Source organism: Eulemur rufifrons, chromosome 14, assembly GCF_041146395.1.
Source record: "Eulemur rufifrons isolate Redbay chromosome 14, OSU_ERuf_1, whole genome shotgun sequence".
NCBI lineage: Eukaryota > Metazoa > Chordata > Mammalia > Primates > Lemuridae > Eulemur > Eulemur rufifrons.
In genome coordinates, this window is record NC_090996.1 from 12,803,915 (window position 1) to 12,817,730 (window position 13,816).

At 55.0% G+C, this 13,816-nt stretch overlaps 1 protein-coding gene across 5 annotated transcripts in view; it reads right to left on the reverse strand.

The window, feature by feature from the left end:
- The window catches only part of GRID2IP (Grid2 interacting protein), a 32,131-nt gene that overhangs the window by 10,584 nt on the left and 7,731 nt on the right, over positions 1 to 13,816 (reverse strand). For 3 of the 5 annotated variants that reach the window (XM_069485936.1, XM_069485941.1, XM_069485937.1), the window contains 6 exons: positions 7,679 to 7,927; positions 7,372 to 7,457; positions 4,203 to 4,272; positions 3,775 to 3,869; positions 3,236 to 3,419; positions 505 to 659 (listed from right to left, as the gene is read on the reverse strand). In XM_069485936.1, coding sequence (XP_069342037.1) covers positions 505 to 659; positions 3,236 to 3,419; positions 3,775 to 3,869; positions 4,203 to 4,272; positions 7,372 to 7,457; positions 7,679 to 7,927 — 839 coding nt within the window. Of the gene's footprint in view, positions 1 to 504; positions 660 to 3,235; positions 3,420 to 3,774; positions 3,870 to 4,202; positions 4,273 to 7,371; positions 7,458 to 7,678; positions 7,928 to 10,681; positions 10,828 to 13,816 lie in introns of those variants that run through there. The other 2 variants (XM_069485938.1, XM_069485939.1) reach the window with 2 other exon arrangements.

Here is a 13,816-nt window from a genome sequence, read left to right on the forward strand (position 1 = left end):
AGGTGGGCAGCAGCGGGGAGCTGAGGCTGTGCATGGGCCCATGTGTGTGCGTGTGAGAGCACACGGGAGCCCACCAGCCAGGCGTGACCCAACTGTGTGCTCACAGTCCAGATGGCATGTGCTGGCACATCTGTAAGCAGTGACCACAAGAGTTTCTTGATCTGTGCACACACTTCCCAGAGTACAAAGCCTAGTCCCTGAGATCACTCCCATTTTGTGTGTGAGAAACCTGAGACCCCAGGTGGTTAGGTGGGTGTCCAAATCAGGTTGTGCTGTGCACGCTGCAGAAAGGTCAAGCTGGGAAGACACATCCATGGGGCCGAGCATGAGCCAAGCCCTCGTGTGTTGAGCATGTATTTGCATGGCATGTGGGCACATCTGTGTGGCAGGGGCCCAGGTTGGCTGTAAGATCTCACAGGTGAGAACAGGTATCTACCTGTTCACCTGGTGAGCCGGACTGACAGCAGCTGCAGGCAGGGGAGTGGCGGGGGAGAGGATGCTTACCTGTCATGGCAGTGTAGCCCAGGAAGCATGCAATTTTCTCCTGACAGAGCTCCTGCTCCTCATAGGTCAGCAGCTGGTAGATGAACTGCCAAAGGACCTGCTTGGCAGGTGTGTCCAGCACAGGGTAGACATCAACGATGAGGGTGTCGATGTTCCTGGGGGGGAGGTGCAGGAACAAGAGGTTCATTACTCAAGGACTCACCATGATGAGGGGGGCGGGGGTGGACAAGGGCGGTGCTTCCAAGGCCACAGAGGTTGGCCTCACGTCCTGCCCCTGCCCTTGAAAGACAGGGAAGTGGGCAGGGGGGCAGACTCCATGACAGACAAGCCAGACTCAAATCCTGGCTCTACGACTTACCAGCTAAGTGACCTTTCTCAAGTTACTTAACTTCTCTGTGCCTCAGTTTCCTCATCTGTTACATGGGGATAAAAACAGCATCTATCACACAGAGCTGTTGTGATGATCAAAACATATAAAGTGTACCACGAAAACTGACTCACTGTATCAGGAATTGGCAAACAATGGCCTGTGGGCTAAAATTTTGTCCCGTTTCTCTTCGTAAAGAAAGTTTTATTTGAACATGGCCACGCCCATTTATTGCCTATGCCATACACAGTTTATGGCTGTTTTCAAGTCACAACAGCAGAGACCTGCATAGCCCTAAAATATTTACTATTTGGCCCTGTGTAGAAAGTTTGCTAACCCTGAATTACATGGGAAAATACAGGATCCTTACATAATACCACACATATAGGTGAACTCTAGGTGGATGAAAAACCTAAATGTGAAAGGGAAAATTAGGAGAATAACTTTTGACCTAGAAGCAGAGAAGGACTTCTTAAAATTTCAAAACCCAAAACCATGAAACCAAACATGTGGTGACTTTTTAATTGTGCAAAATCAAGGATATCTGTTCAAAGAAGCATAATTTAAACACATTAATATTAGATATGACAGAATCAATACCAGAAGTAACAAATGGGAGAAGATATACATAATGTCCAAAATCAATAAAGAATCAGTATCTAAAATATACAAGGAACTCATGCAAATCAACAAGAATAAAAAGTCTAATACAACAAAAATGGGCAAAGGACATGAACAGGCAATTTATAGCGAAGAACACAGGAAAACTTCACAAGCCTATTAGAAGATACTTAAAATAATGAATAATCAAAGAAAACCAAATTAAAACAACAAGATGTCACTTTATGGCTAAAAGACTGGCACATATTAAAAGCTGGATAATGCTGCAGTGTGATCCAAGAGAATGTGTCTGCAATTATAGTCAACGTATTTGAATGCACACAGAGCAATGTGGACAGAGCTGAACACATAGTGATGGATGAAAAAGTCAGACACTGATGTAACATATAGCACAATGACATAAAAGAAAAAACCACAGCCTACTAAGCACAATGTCCACTTTTCAGGAACACCTTCAAACAAAAGGATGCCCACTAAACTCAGACTGGTGGCTGTGGCAGGGGAGAGGAGTGGGAGGAGTACAACTAAAGGGAACTAAAGGTGAAAACAACCCAAATGTCCATCCCTGGACAAATGGGTGAACAAAATGTGGGATAGCCACACAAGGGAATATGATTTGGCTGTAAAAAAGGAATGAGGTACATTCTATAACTTGGATGAACCTTGAAAACATTATGCCAAGTGAAAGAAGCCAGAGATTAAAGTCCACATACTATATGATTCCATTCCTATGAAAGTCTGGAATAGGAAAACGTCTACAGAGACAGAAAGTAGATTAATGGTTGCTTATGGTCAGGGGTGGGGACAAAGGAATGTGGGAGAGGGACAATGAAAGGCTTCTGGGCTTCTTTTTGAGGTGACGAAGTTTTAAAATGGGCAGGATGTGAGTATGGCTGCACATATTTGTGAATATACTTAAAACCACTGAACTGTATACTTAAGTGTGTTCACTGTATGGCATGTGAATTGGACCTTGATAAAACCGTTTGGCTGGGTGTGGTGGCTCATGTCTATAATCCCAGCACTGTGGGAGGGAAAGGCAAGAGGATTGCTTCAGGCCAGCCTGGGCAACATAGCAAGACCGTTTCTACAGAAAATTTAAAAATTAGCCTGGTGTAGTTGGTGTACACCTATAGTCCCAGCTACCAGGAAGGCTGAGGCAGGAGGATTGCTTGAGCCCAGGAGTTCAAGGCTGCAGTGAGCTATGATCGCACCACTGCAATCTAGCAGCTATGATTGCACCACTGCAATCTAGCGTGGGCAACATAGTGAGACCCTGTCTCTTGAAAAACAAAACTGTTTAAACAAAACAAAAGAGTATAGACAAGTGAGGGGCTTTGCACAGACCATGATAATGACCCCAGGGACTGAGGAAGATAAATGTAGCCTGCAGCAGTTGAGGTGCAAAATGAAAGACACCAACCCTACCCCCAAGGACCTGGCCCATAGCAAGTACCCATAGGTGAAGCTGTCAGGAGGGTCCCACCAACAATGGGGCAGGTGGTCCCTATCTGCCTGACTTGCTTAACATCAGATGGGTAGGAGGCATCAGAGTCAGGGTCTACTCTAGGGCAGCCCAATCATCCACCACCCTGGGGCCCCTGGTACCAGCTGCCCCCTTCTTGGAGCCTCCCCCAGGAGAACGGGGCTGAAGAGGCTCAGGCAGGGAGAACAGGATGTGTGTCTGAGCAGGACTTGGGGCCCACCCAGGGCAGGTCCCCACCACCACTCTGGCCTGGCCACCTGTGCTGGAAGAAGCTCTCCAGGGCCCGGCAGACCCCATAGCGCTCAGGAGGCGTGAGCAGATGCTCCAGCTGCTGGCTGAAGGTCCTCCCTTGGACTCGGATGCTGGACGGCAGGATCTCCGCCACCCACTGCAGGGAGGTGAGCGCTGATGACGGGTTGGGAGAATCCAAAGAATCGGAGTCTGCTAGGACCACAGGCAAGAGAGGCATGAGTGACCCAGAGTCCCCAGGCCAGATGTGGTTTCCCGGGCAGCTGGGGCCAGCAGACCTCCTGAGCTGGGGTGTGGCTGTCCAGTGCCTCCATGCACCTGCTGCCAATAGCTGGGGACAGGGACAGAGGAACAGCCTGGGGCAGGGTCGCTGAGACTGAGCATGGGGTTGAGGGTGTCTACAGCACCACCTAGCGGGCAGCCCTGGGAGGGCAAGCTGCCGGTTTGGGGGAAGAGCAGAGTCCTCTGCAGACTCATAAATCCCACACATAGCAGCCCGGCAGGGTCTCTGTGGGCCAACGAAGCCAAGTGTCAGTGGGTGTCTCACCGCTGGCAAACGGGACGAGCCCTTCCTCCACCACCAGCGTGGGCATTGCTCCACTGCCCTGCAGCATGGACACCACCTTGTCGTGGGAGCAGTTCCTGCCAAGCAGAGACAGCCCAGGAGGGCCTGACTGGGGTGAGCCCTGTCCACGGCCACCAACCAGACCTCCCTGTCCTGCCCATAGGGGCCACACAGCAAGTCCACAGTTGTGCCACTCTGCGTCCCCAGCATGGAGCTGGGTTATTTTGGGGTTGGAAGGATGAACTGGGGTCCTGGCCAGCATAGAGGTGTAGATTCAAAAGTTCCCACTGGAAGAGGAACAGACCCTAGGGACCAACTGGTCAGAGGAGATCAGGACCATGGCCCGGATGTCCCAAGAGTCTTGGCAAATGGTTCAGCACCAAGCTCTGGTTTCCCCAACAGTCTCTGACCTCATGTCCAGTCCGTTGAGAAAGAGGATCCGGTCACCTGACTTGAGGGCAGCATTGTCAGCCGGGCTCCCTGGAAGCAAGAAGAGAAGGTGTGATGGTCAGCAGGGCAGGGCCCTGCCCTGGGAGCCAGACGCCATTCTCCTGTCACACAGGTGACATGGAGACTCAGAGACACATGGGCATGGGTGGCAGAGGAGACTCAGATAGGTCAGCAGATCTCCGAGATAGTCTTGGCACCTCTCTGATCTCTGCTGTTCTAAGGACCTAAGGCCAATGACAAGAGTGATCCCCTGGGGTGTGGGACCAGCAGCCAGGCCCTGAGCTGTTGGGGAGAGCAGACACTAGGCAAGGACTTGAGGGCAGCACTTCTGAGCACCTGTGCTCCCCTGCAGGGCAGCTCCACACGCGGCTCTTGGCCCCTCGGATAAAGGTCCATGGCAGTGACTCCTCTTTTCAGGAGAAAACGTGTCTGACAAGAGGACAGCAGTCTCCTCCCTCAGGCTGGGAAACATGGTGTATTAATCGTGTTTTTTTTTTTAACTTTCTGCCTTTCCTGATGCTTTGACATCTCAGAGCCTGGCTGATCCCGGAGAAACTGCCCCTCCCAGGACTTGCCAATCCCTAGGGGTAGCCTACTGGGCTCCAAGTGCACCCTTCAAATGCAAACCTACCAGTCCAGAGCCCACACCCCACCACCTCCTTCATGGAGCTCACACTCAGGCCACTATCCACCTGCCCTTATCCCCCCGGGCCAGGTGCCAGACAACTAGGGACAGCCCCTTTGCCCCAGAACCTGCTGAAATTACTCCAGCCAGCCAATCCTAAACCTGCTAAGCCTGCCTCGCCCATTCCACTGTGAAAACCACAATAAAGGCTCTTGCCCACGTTCTCCCTCGCTCCCTCTGCCTGTCCCCTGACCAACCCTGGCACACTCCCAGGTACCACCCCACCCCTGGCCCCATGGTGTGGCATGCCCCCTCCTCTTGGGAACTGTGAATAACAACTATGTTTGCAATGGCAGTTGTCTCCTGATCTGTTGGCCTCTCCATAGCAGAATAATAATAACACCTGCATTTTAAAACACGTGGGAGCGCTGAGGTCTCACTCTTTGCCTTAAAGGCCCTGAGTGAAGGTCAGGGTCTAACCTAGGACCAAACACCTGGAAGGGAGGACTGGTAAGTTGGCACCTATAGATGTAGATATTTTTTCCTTTCTGCCTCTGTTATTAGTCACCACTCCAAATTGGATTTGGAAACAAGTAGGGGAAATGACAAATGTCTACATAAAAAATACTCTTGCATGTGAGAAGTGCTCTTTTGAGTCTGTGGAGATTGTCGAGAGACAATCAGGGAAGACTTCCTGGGAGAGGTGGACTGGGAAGAGTCCTTTCCTTGGACTAAAAATGAGAGAGGTGGTGGCAGCTAATCCAATCTGGTCTGCCTGGAAGGGGTGGGAGGGCCAGAGGGGTTTTCAAGGGGATCAAACACCACTGGGCCAGGAGTCAGGAGACCCCGGGTTCTGGTCCTTGATTTGCCAGACCCTCTCTGGGGCTCAGTTTCCCCATGTGTAAAACCTCCCATCTAACCATCCATTTGGCTTCCTATGACAGGAAAGGCATGCAGTTTCTAGCCTGCAAGTTAGAGGGGGAAGAACAGCGCACCTGAATTTATTTATTTATTTATTTATTTTTTTTGAGACAGAGTCTCACTCTGTTGCCTGGGCTAGAGTGCCGTGGCGTCAGCCTAGCTCACAGCAACCTCAAACTCCTGGGCTCAAGCAATCTTGCTGCCTCAAGCTCCCAAGTAGCTGGGACTACAGGCATGCACCACCATGCCCAGCTAATTTTTTCTATATATATTTTTAGTTGTCCATATAATTTCTTTCTATTTTTTTTAGTAGAGATGGGGTCTCGCTCTTGCTCAGGCTGGTCTCGAACTCCTGAGCTCAAATGATCCACCCGCCTCGGCCTCCCAAGTGCTAGGATTACAGGCATGAGGCACCACACCCGGCCCCCCACACCTGGATTTGAACAAAGCCTGCCCTAGGCCAAGTATCCCTGGCTACATGTCTGGAAGAAACTGGGAGATGGAGGTAGTGGTGGCACAGTTGAAAGAGCCACATCCAAAGAGGAGAGATTAATCATTTCTAGAGGAAGCTCTCTTGAGAGCAGCTTTGGGCCTTTTCCCTACAATACTGTGTTGACAACTCAGCGATGCCCAAATCCAAGAACTAGAACATGCCAATTACTATTATTAGGTCTCAAAATGGTCTGAAGGCTGGAACAACGATGCAAAGGCACTGAAGTGCTTCCCCAGGGATCGGAAGATGCCTGTCTCACAAATCCATCTACTGGAGATGCGAGATGCAGAGTGTGGAAAGGACACCTCCTCAACAGGGCATCCATGGGGACATGTAACCAGGAGCATCATGCTCAGGTGCTGGGAGGGGATGGATGCAGGACAGATCAGGTGACCCAGCCCAGTGGGGTGGCTGCAGAGAGGGAGAGTTCAGTTCAGTGCTAGGAAACGTTTCATTCTTCCTCAGTGAAAATGAGCACCCCTCCCCACCCACACTGGAGGGGCAGGAAGGAAAGATTCCTGCACTGGGAAGCCTCTGCCTTCTTCAAGATGCCACTATTTCAGGAGCAAGAAGGGGCAGCCTGGGTGGGAGGAGAGTCCTGATTCAGGGAGGGGTTAGATAGTGGGCAGAGGCCCTGAGGCCCTGCTACCTCTCTGAATCTGGCCTGCCTGGCAAGTGCCCAGTTCACAGTGGGCACTCCAGGCAGGGAATGTCATTTGGAGCACAGGCTGAGCAGGCTCAGTCCTCGCTGCCCCAGTGTCCTGGGCAGTGCCCAGACCCCCTGTGGATAAAGGAAAGGTCTGGGCAAAGAACTTGACTCACTTAGCTTGGGGTGATACTGAACTTGGAGGGTGGTGCCTAGACTCAGGCAGGAGTCTCTGGCCTCAAGCACCTTAGGTAGGTAGGTAGATGATTTAGATCTGGGGCTCTGGGACACTCAGAGGACACAGAGGACGAGGTTAGTGTCTGGGAGGGGGGACATTGCTAAGCAGCAGCCTACATAGGTAGAATTACCAGGGAAACCTATTACAGGGTCCTTCACCCCATCCTGGGCCTTAGGGACTCAAGGAGCAACCTGCCCACCCCTCACCAGGCAGGACAGACTCGATCCAGACAGGCCCATGGCCGCGAAGTGTGAAGCCGAAGCTCTTGTTGCCCTTGTAGACTCGGACAGTCCTGGGGGAAGAAAAGGGGATGGGCAGCATGACCTGCCCTGCGGAGAGGGGGACCTGGGACTCACAGGGCACGAAGATGATGTCCCGTGTCCCGCTCCCCTTAAGCTCTCCTGCCTCGTCCCAGGTGCCCACGCCCTGCCCTGGTGCCCTCTGCCCAGGTCTCCATCCCCAAGCCCACGGACAGGGAGGCCTCGGCGGCCCACGCCCCAGCGCCCCGCGTACCTGCGCGCGCCCCCCGGGCCTGCGCGGCCGCCCACCAGCGAGGCGGCCTTGCGCGGGGGCGGCTCGTCCGGGCGGCGCGGCGGGGCGCTGGCGCGCGTGGACACCAGGAGGCGCTCGGGCCGCTCCTCGCTGCGGCTCCGGCGCAGCCGCTGGGCGCCCTGCGCCTTCCGCGCGCGGCACAGCTTGCCCAGCAGGCCCTGCGACACCACCTCGTCGAAGCGCGCCCGGTGCTTCTTGGGGATGAAGATCCTGCCGGCGAGGACGGCACAGTCGGGACGAAGGCGCCTCCTCGGGGGCGCCGCCCTCGGCTCTCCCGCCCCTCCGCTGCAGGGCTTGGGGAACTCGCAGCCGGTGTCTCCCCTTCGGTGCCCGGACTTCTGCCCACAGCTGTCTCGGGCCACACCAGGACTGCTCGCTCCACCTCAGGAATGTCATGTTGGGACCATCCCCCAAGACTCTGGCCTCTTCAGGGCCTCTGGCCCCACAAAGCCAGTCCATGAGCCCGTTCCTCCTCCCGCCTCTATCTTCCATCTCTGGCCCCTTCCATCTCACTCCCTCTGCACCCGCCAGGCCAAACCCGAGCCAGGGATCCCCACCACCCACCTTCTCCCAGTTTGTTTCCTGGTGACTTTGCTGGAAAAAACTGGAGCCAATGCGCCCAAGGTCTGACTTCCCTCAGATCCTCATCACACCTCCAATCTTCCTGCCTGCTTCTCTGGCCAGCCCCATCTACAGCTGCCTACTCAGATATCTGCCAGGACCACCACGACTGCCACCTTCCGTCCCACCTCTAAGCTGTTGCCTGTGCCTGGCACACTCTTTGCTCCTTTAGCTAAACTGGCCTCCCTTCAATTCAATCCTATGTATATTTAGTGAGCCCCTGCTCTTTGTGCCAGCCAGGCACTGCGGTTCAAAGCTCTCAAAGGAGTCACCCTGGACTGTGGCTCCTGCTCTCAAAGGAGTCCCCTGGAAGTGGCAAAAGGCAGGGGAGAGACAAGGTCCCCTGTGTGGGGTCCACACCCCAGGATGATTCTTTGGCGTCCGTGGGTCTTCTCTGTGAGGCTGGAAGCTGTCTGAGGACTGGGTCGGTAGCTCAGTGGCGAGCCCCAGTGACCAGCTGGGGCTGGGCACCTGGGAGGGACTCAGTAAACAGGGGGGCCGCCAGCAGCCTAACCACCTCTCTGAGTAATGGCAGCAGGTAACATCCTGGTGGACTCCCCGGTCCAAGGCAGAGGACTCAGAGGCACAGAGAGGATCTGTAACTCTCCAGGGTTAAACAGCTGGCCCTCGGCACAGACAGAATCAGAGCCCATTTTTCTAAACCTCAGCACTGTGGCAGGACCTCTGACAAGGGCCCCTTGAAGGTCAGGTTGCTAGCGAAGCCTCCCTGGACACATCCCAAGGCTCCTTTCCCTGTTCTTTGTACCAGGAGTCAGTGCCAAGGGCATAATGGAAAGGAGGAGGGAGAGAGATCAGTGGCCTTGAAGCCAGCTGAAACACAAGCCCCTCTGCTTGCCCAGAGGCCCCCACCCATTCCTCCGGTCTCTGTGGGTAGGATTAATGAGGCCAGATAGGCAAAATATGTCACCTGGAGGGAGGGAAGGGATGTGGATGCTCTGGGAGGAGGGTGCACTTGCCCTGCCCCCCAGTGAGCTCTGCTCCAGGTCTGGATGTTCCAAGTGGCCAGGAGGCCAGAATGAATGCCCTGCTCAACACTGCCGGTGGCGTGTCCCTGCCCCCCTGCAATGATTCCTGCAAACCTTAAGCCTCAACTTTATTCCCCAGATGATCACTCAAGGTCTCCAAAGCCGGATGCCTCCCTCTGCCTGGCTTGTACATTCCCCACACCCTCCCAGACCTCATGCCTCATGCCCAGGCCCAGGAGGGATGACAAGGCTTGAAACTGTCCACCTCACACTTCAGGCTCCAGCCACAGGCTCTGGAAGGCATCAGGCCCTTACACCAAGCCTCTGAGTCCAACCTGGGCAGGGCAAGGTGATCATCACAGCTAATTTCCAGTGACAACTAAAAAAGGCCCTGTCCCTGCAGTGGGAACCAGGCTGAGTCACCAACAGCACAGGTTGAAGGTCAGGTGGCTCTTTCCCTGCTTGGCATCCTTGGGGCTGAGACTGAGGCCAAGGCTGCCTGGTGAGCCAGACACCCTTTTGGCTCGTGGGCCCTCCATGCAGCACAGTCTGGCGCAGGCTCCCAACCCTGGGTCTGCTCTGAATTGACTGACCCAGCACAGCCAGGTGCAGTGGGGCCACACTGACTACTGTGACCAATCACTACCCCTCTGACGGTCTGGCCATAGCTGTCCCAGGACTCCCATGTCCCTGCTATGCCAACAGACCTCTCTGAGGCCTCAAGACTCTTCCTGGGGGCCACATGATGACCTTGCACTTAGGGTCAGTTCTGTTCTCTCTGCCAGGGTCAAGTCTAAGTCCAACCCCAGGTTCCTACCAGGAATCCCTTAGGGTCCTTTCTCTTCCTTCTGTGTCCCAGCCCAGCTTTCTCCACCTCACCCTTGATCATCAGCCAATGAATTGGTGAGGAGGGGGTGAGGGTGCCCTAGTTCATGGGAGTAGCGTCAGCCCGGGGTGCCGGCAGTGAGGAGGTCGCACCCTCCAAACTTAGGACCGAACGTGCTGGATTCTCACCAGAGCACCCGACCCCAGCCTCGGCCCTCTGTCCTGTCCCCTCGACCAGCCCAGTTGTAGGAAGGAAAGAGGGCTTTTCAATCCCAGCCCTTCGTCCCGACCCCCATCCTTAGGGCCGTGTGCGGTTCCCAAAGCCCAATGTGGAGACTTCGCCACCTTAGTGCTGCCTAGTTTTTCCCCCCCTCCCCAGCCCCGGAGCGCCGCCCAGGCTCGGAGGTGCCCACCCAGGGACAGGAATCCCCTCAGTGCTCCAGCCCCACCCCCTTTCAGGCCCGCCGGAGATCCGTCTGCTGCGCCCAGGGCGCACGGTTCCCGGAGACGCGGGGCGCCGAGGGGAAGCTACCGAAAGTGCCGAGAGAAGCCCTGGTCCTTCCCCATCTGGAGCCGGGGATCGCGGCGCAGCAGGTGCCGAAGGGCAGCGGGTGGCCGAGCCCGCGATCGAAGCGAGGGCGCCGCTACTCCACGCGCCTCTGCCGGGCGAGCGCGCGCGGCCCCTCCCGAGCCGTCCCCGCCGGTGGCCTCGCGCCCGCCCCCTCGCGGTGGCTCCGCCCCGCCCCACCCCGCCTCGCCTGGGACCCTTCTGCTCAATGGAGGGTGCGGGGGAAGCTGGGGGCCCTTCGAGGCCGCCACGCTCCCTCCCCTTGGTTCCCCCCATCATTCCCTTCCCAGGGCCCTCCCCAGTGACCTTTCCGTCCCAGGCCCCTTCCAATCCCCCCCGCACAGTGGCGAGTCCCCAAGATCCGGCTGCAGCGAAGACTGAACCCGACAGCTCAGAGGAAGCCCCCATTGCCTTTTGCAGAGCGGCGGAAGGCTTTCTGGAGGGGATGGCCTTTGCCCCAGCCCCAGGGCTCAGCCGGAGTCGCCGGCGAGAAGCAGCTTCCCTACCTACCCAGGGGGGCGCTCTGAGCGAGAAGAGGTTGGGGAGGGGGGCAGCTGAGAGCAGTGGGGAGCCACGGAGGGTTTCAGGAGTCAAGGGGAAGTGGAGGGACTCCAGAGGTTTTGGTACACCAGGGGACGGGACCCAGAGAGGATGTTGGGATAGGACAAGGGGCTAATAGATACTAAAATCACAGAGGAGGTAGAGTGTCTGAGGCCTGGTGAGTGAGCGAAGTGAGGAGGGGGGCCAGGCTGGGACAAGTGCCAGGTGAGTGGGGAGGGGCTGAGTAGAGGACCTCCCTGGGAGGGGCACCCCAACTCTGAGAAAAGTGAGGCATACTAAAGGGGAGGAGGGGGAAGTGACAGGAAAGGGCACATGGGCTCCTCCCTGGCTCTGGGCCTGCCATTCCCCGAAAGTCAGCAGGAGCGGACCCAGGGATCCTGCTCTGCGTTGCCATTTCTCACAAAGTTCTGACTGCCCCAGTGAGTGCCCGAATCGGAGATCTGAGGAGCAAAGGACAGAGCCTGTGGAGGGGCCATCAGCATGAAGCCCTCTTCTCCACCACCCACTCAGGCAGGAAACCCCAGGACCTTATCTCTGTCTCACTCAGGGGAGTATCTCACAGGGGCCGGCCTGTGGCTGCCTGCGGCCAGTCACAGGGAGGACCCTGCAGATCTTACCATCAGTCTCCGGTATTCTGTCCACACCACACTTCCCAACACACCTCGGCCCCCCGTTCCTGGCCCCAGCAAGGACCTCTCAGGGCTGCATTTCTCCCTGGCAGCAGCAGGAAGCCGGAGCCCACTCATGCCACACCTTGTCCTCAGCCCTGCCCCAGAGAGAAGTGTCAGATAAGCCTCACAGTGAGCACAGGTCCCTGACATCTGCAGGGCCACAGCCATCCCATCATAATGGAGCTGTTTCTGGTTGTTTTGCACCAGCTGCGGTGGCCCGGCATCCGGAAGTAGGCATGCCCAAAGGCTTTGAAGACTGCTCACCATGTTGTGGGCAGAGGAGGTGCAACCATGGAGCAAGTGCTCATGCTCAAATTCAATGCTGCTTCAGGGCCAGGTTGCTACAGGCACAGTGGAGGCACTGGATGGGGCCAGTAGTTGGTGCATCTGGCCAGTTGACCCAAGGCAGCATAGGGTGGCCACCAGGGGACAGGCAATAGCTGGACTTCCCTGAAGTGCCTGTCCCAGTCAGAGGGCACTGCCAAAGATTACTCTAGTGCTGTACTTCTCAACCAGGGGCGACTTTGCCCCCCCCCCACCCCCAGGGGACATCTGGCAGTGTCTGGAGACATTTTTGTTTGTCCCAAAATGACAACTGGGAGGGTGGGTGTGCTACTGGCATCTAGTTGGGTAGAGGCTAGGGGTGCTACTAAACACCTGTACAATGTACAATGTACAGGACAGGTCCTAGCAACAGAGAATATCAGGCCCAAAATGTCACTAGGGCCATACTAGAGAAATCTGCTCTTGAGAAAAAGAGATCTTCCCTAACGGAAACCAATACTAATTGAGCACATGTTATATGCCTGGCACATCTATCTACACAATCTCAGAATTCTCCCAATAACTCTGTATTATGGTGTCCCTGACACTTGTCACTAAAGCAGAAAAGGGTGGGGGGAGGGCAGATGGTCCCTCATACCCTACCCCTAGATTCTCAACTAATCTCTTTTCTGCTCACAGTTGGCAGAGTTCATTTGTATGGTTTCCTACCAAGAACCCCGCTGGTTACACGTAGAAATTACCAAGCCCAGCCAGACATGGTGGCTCGTGCCTGTAATCCCAGCACTTTGGGAGGCTGAGGTGGGAGGATCACTTGAGGCCAAGAGTTCGAGACCAGCCTGGGCAACATAGCAAGACCACATCTCTACAAAAAAATTTAAAAATTAGACTGAGCACAGTGGCTCATATCTGTAATCCTAGCACTTGGGGGGCCAAGGTGGGAGGATTGCTTGAGCCCAGGAGTTTGAGGTTACAGTGAGCTATGATCACACCACTGCACTCCAACCTGAGCAACAGAGCGAGATCCCGTCTCTAATAATAAAAAAAAAAAATCACCAATCCCATTTTACAAATTATAGAGGTCAGTGAACTTGCTCAAGGTTGTACTGCCAGTGAGTGGACCTGGGGTTCAAGCCAGGCGTGTCAGGATTCCAAATCCCAGCTTCCACTACCCCTACCCGACCCTCCCGACCCTCCCCCGTCTCATATTTTCTGAGACACTAGCAGACCACAGAGCTGACTCTGCTTTCCTGTTCCCTCCTGCCCACGTCACACTTTCCAAACTGCCTGTCCTGTCCTAATTAGAAAGCCATTTTATCACTTCATCAGACTAGGATCCCTTTGGGGACAGACCCGAATTAGGCTCTGAGTCGCAGGATTAACTGTCTTTGTAGAGGAAGACGAGACCTCTTGAGTACTTTGCAGCCACTGATCCATGTCACCCTTCACAGCAGCAGTGATGTCTGAGGGTACAGCCTGTGATGATGGACCTGTCCTATACAGTGGCTATATGTGGCTATCGAGTGCTTGAAATGTGGCTAGTGAGATTGAGAAACTGAACTTTAAATTTTATTGAATACTAATT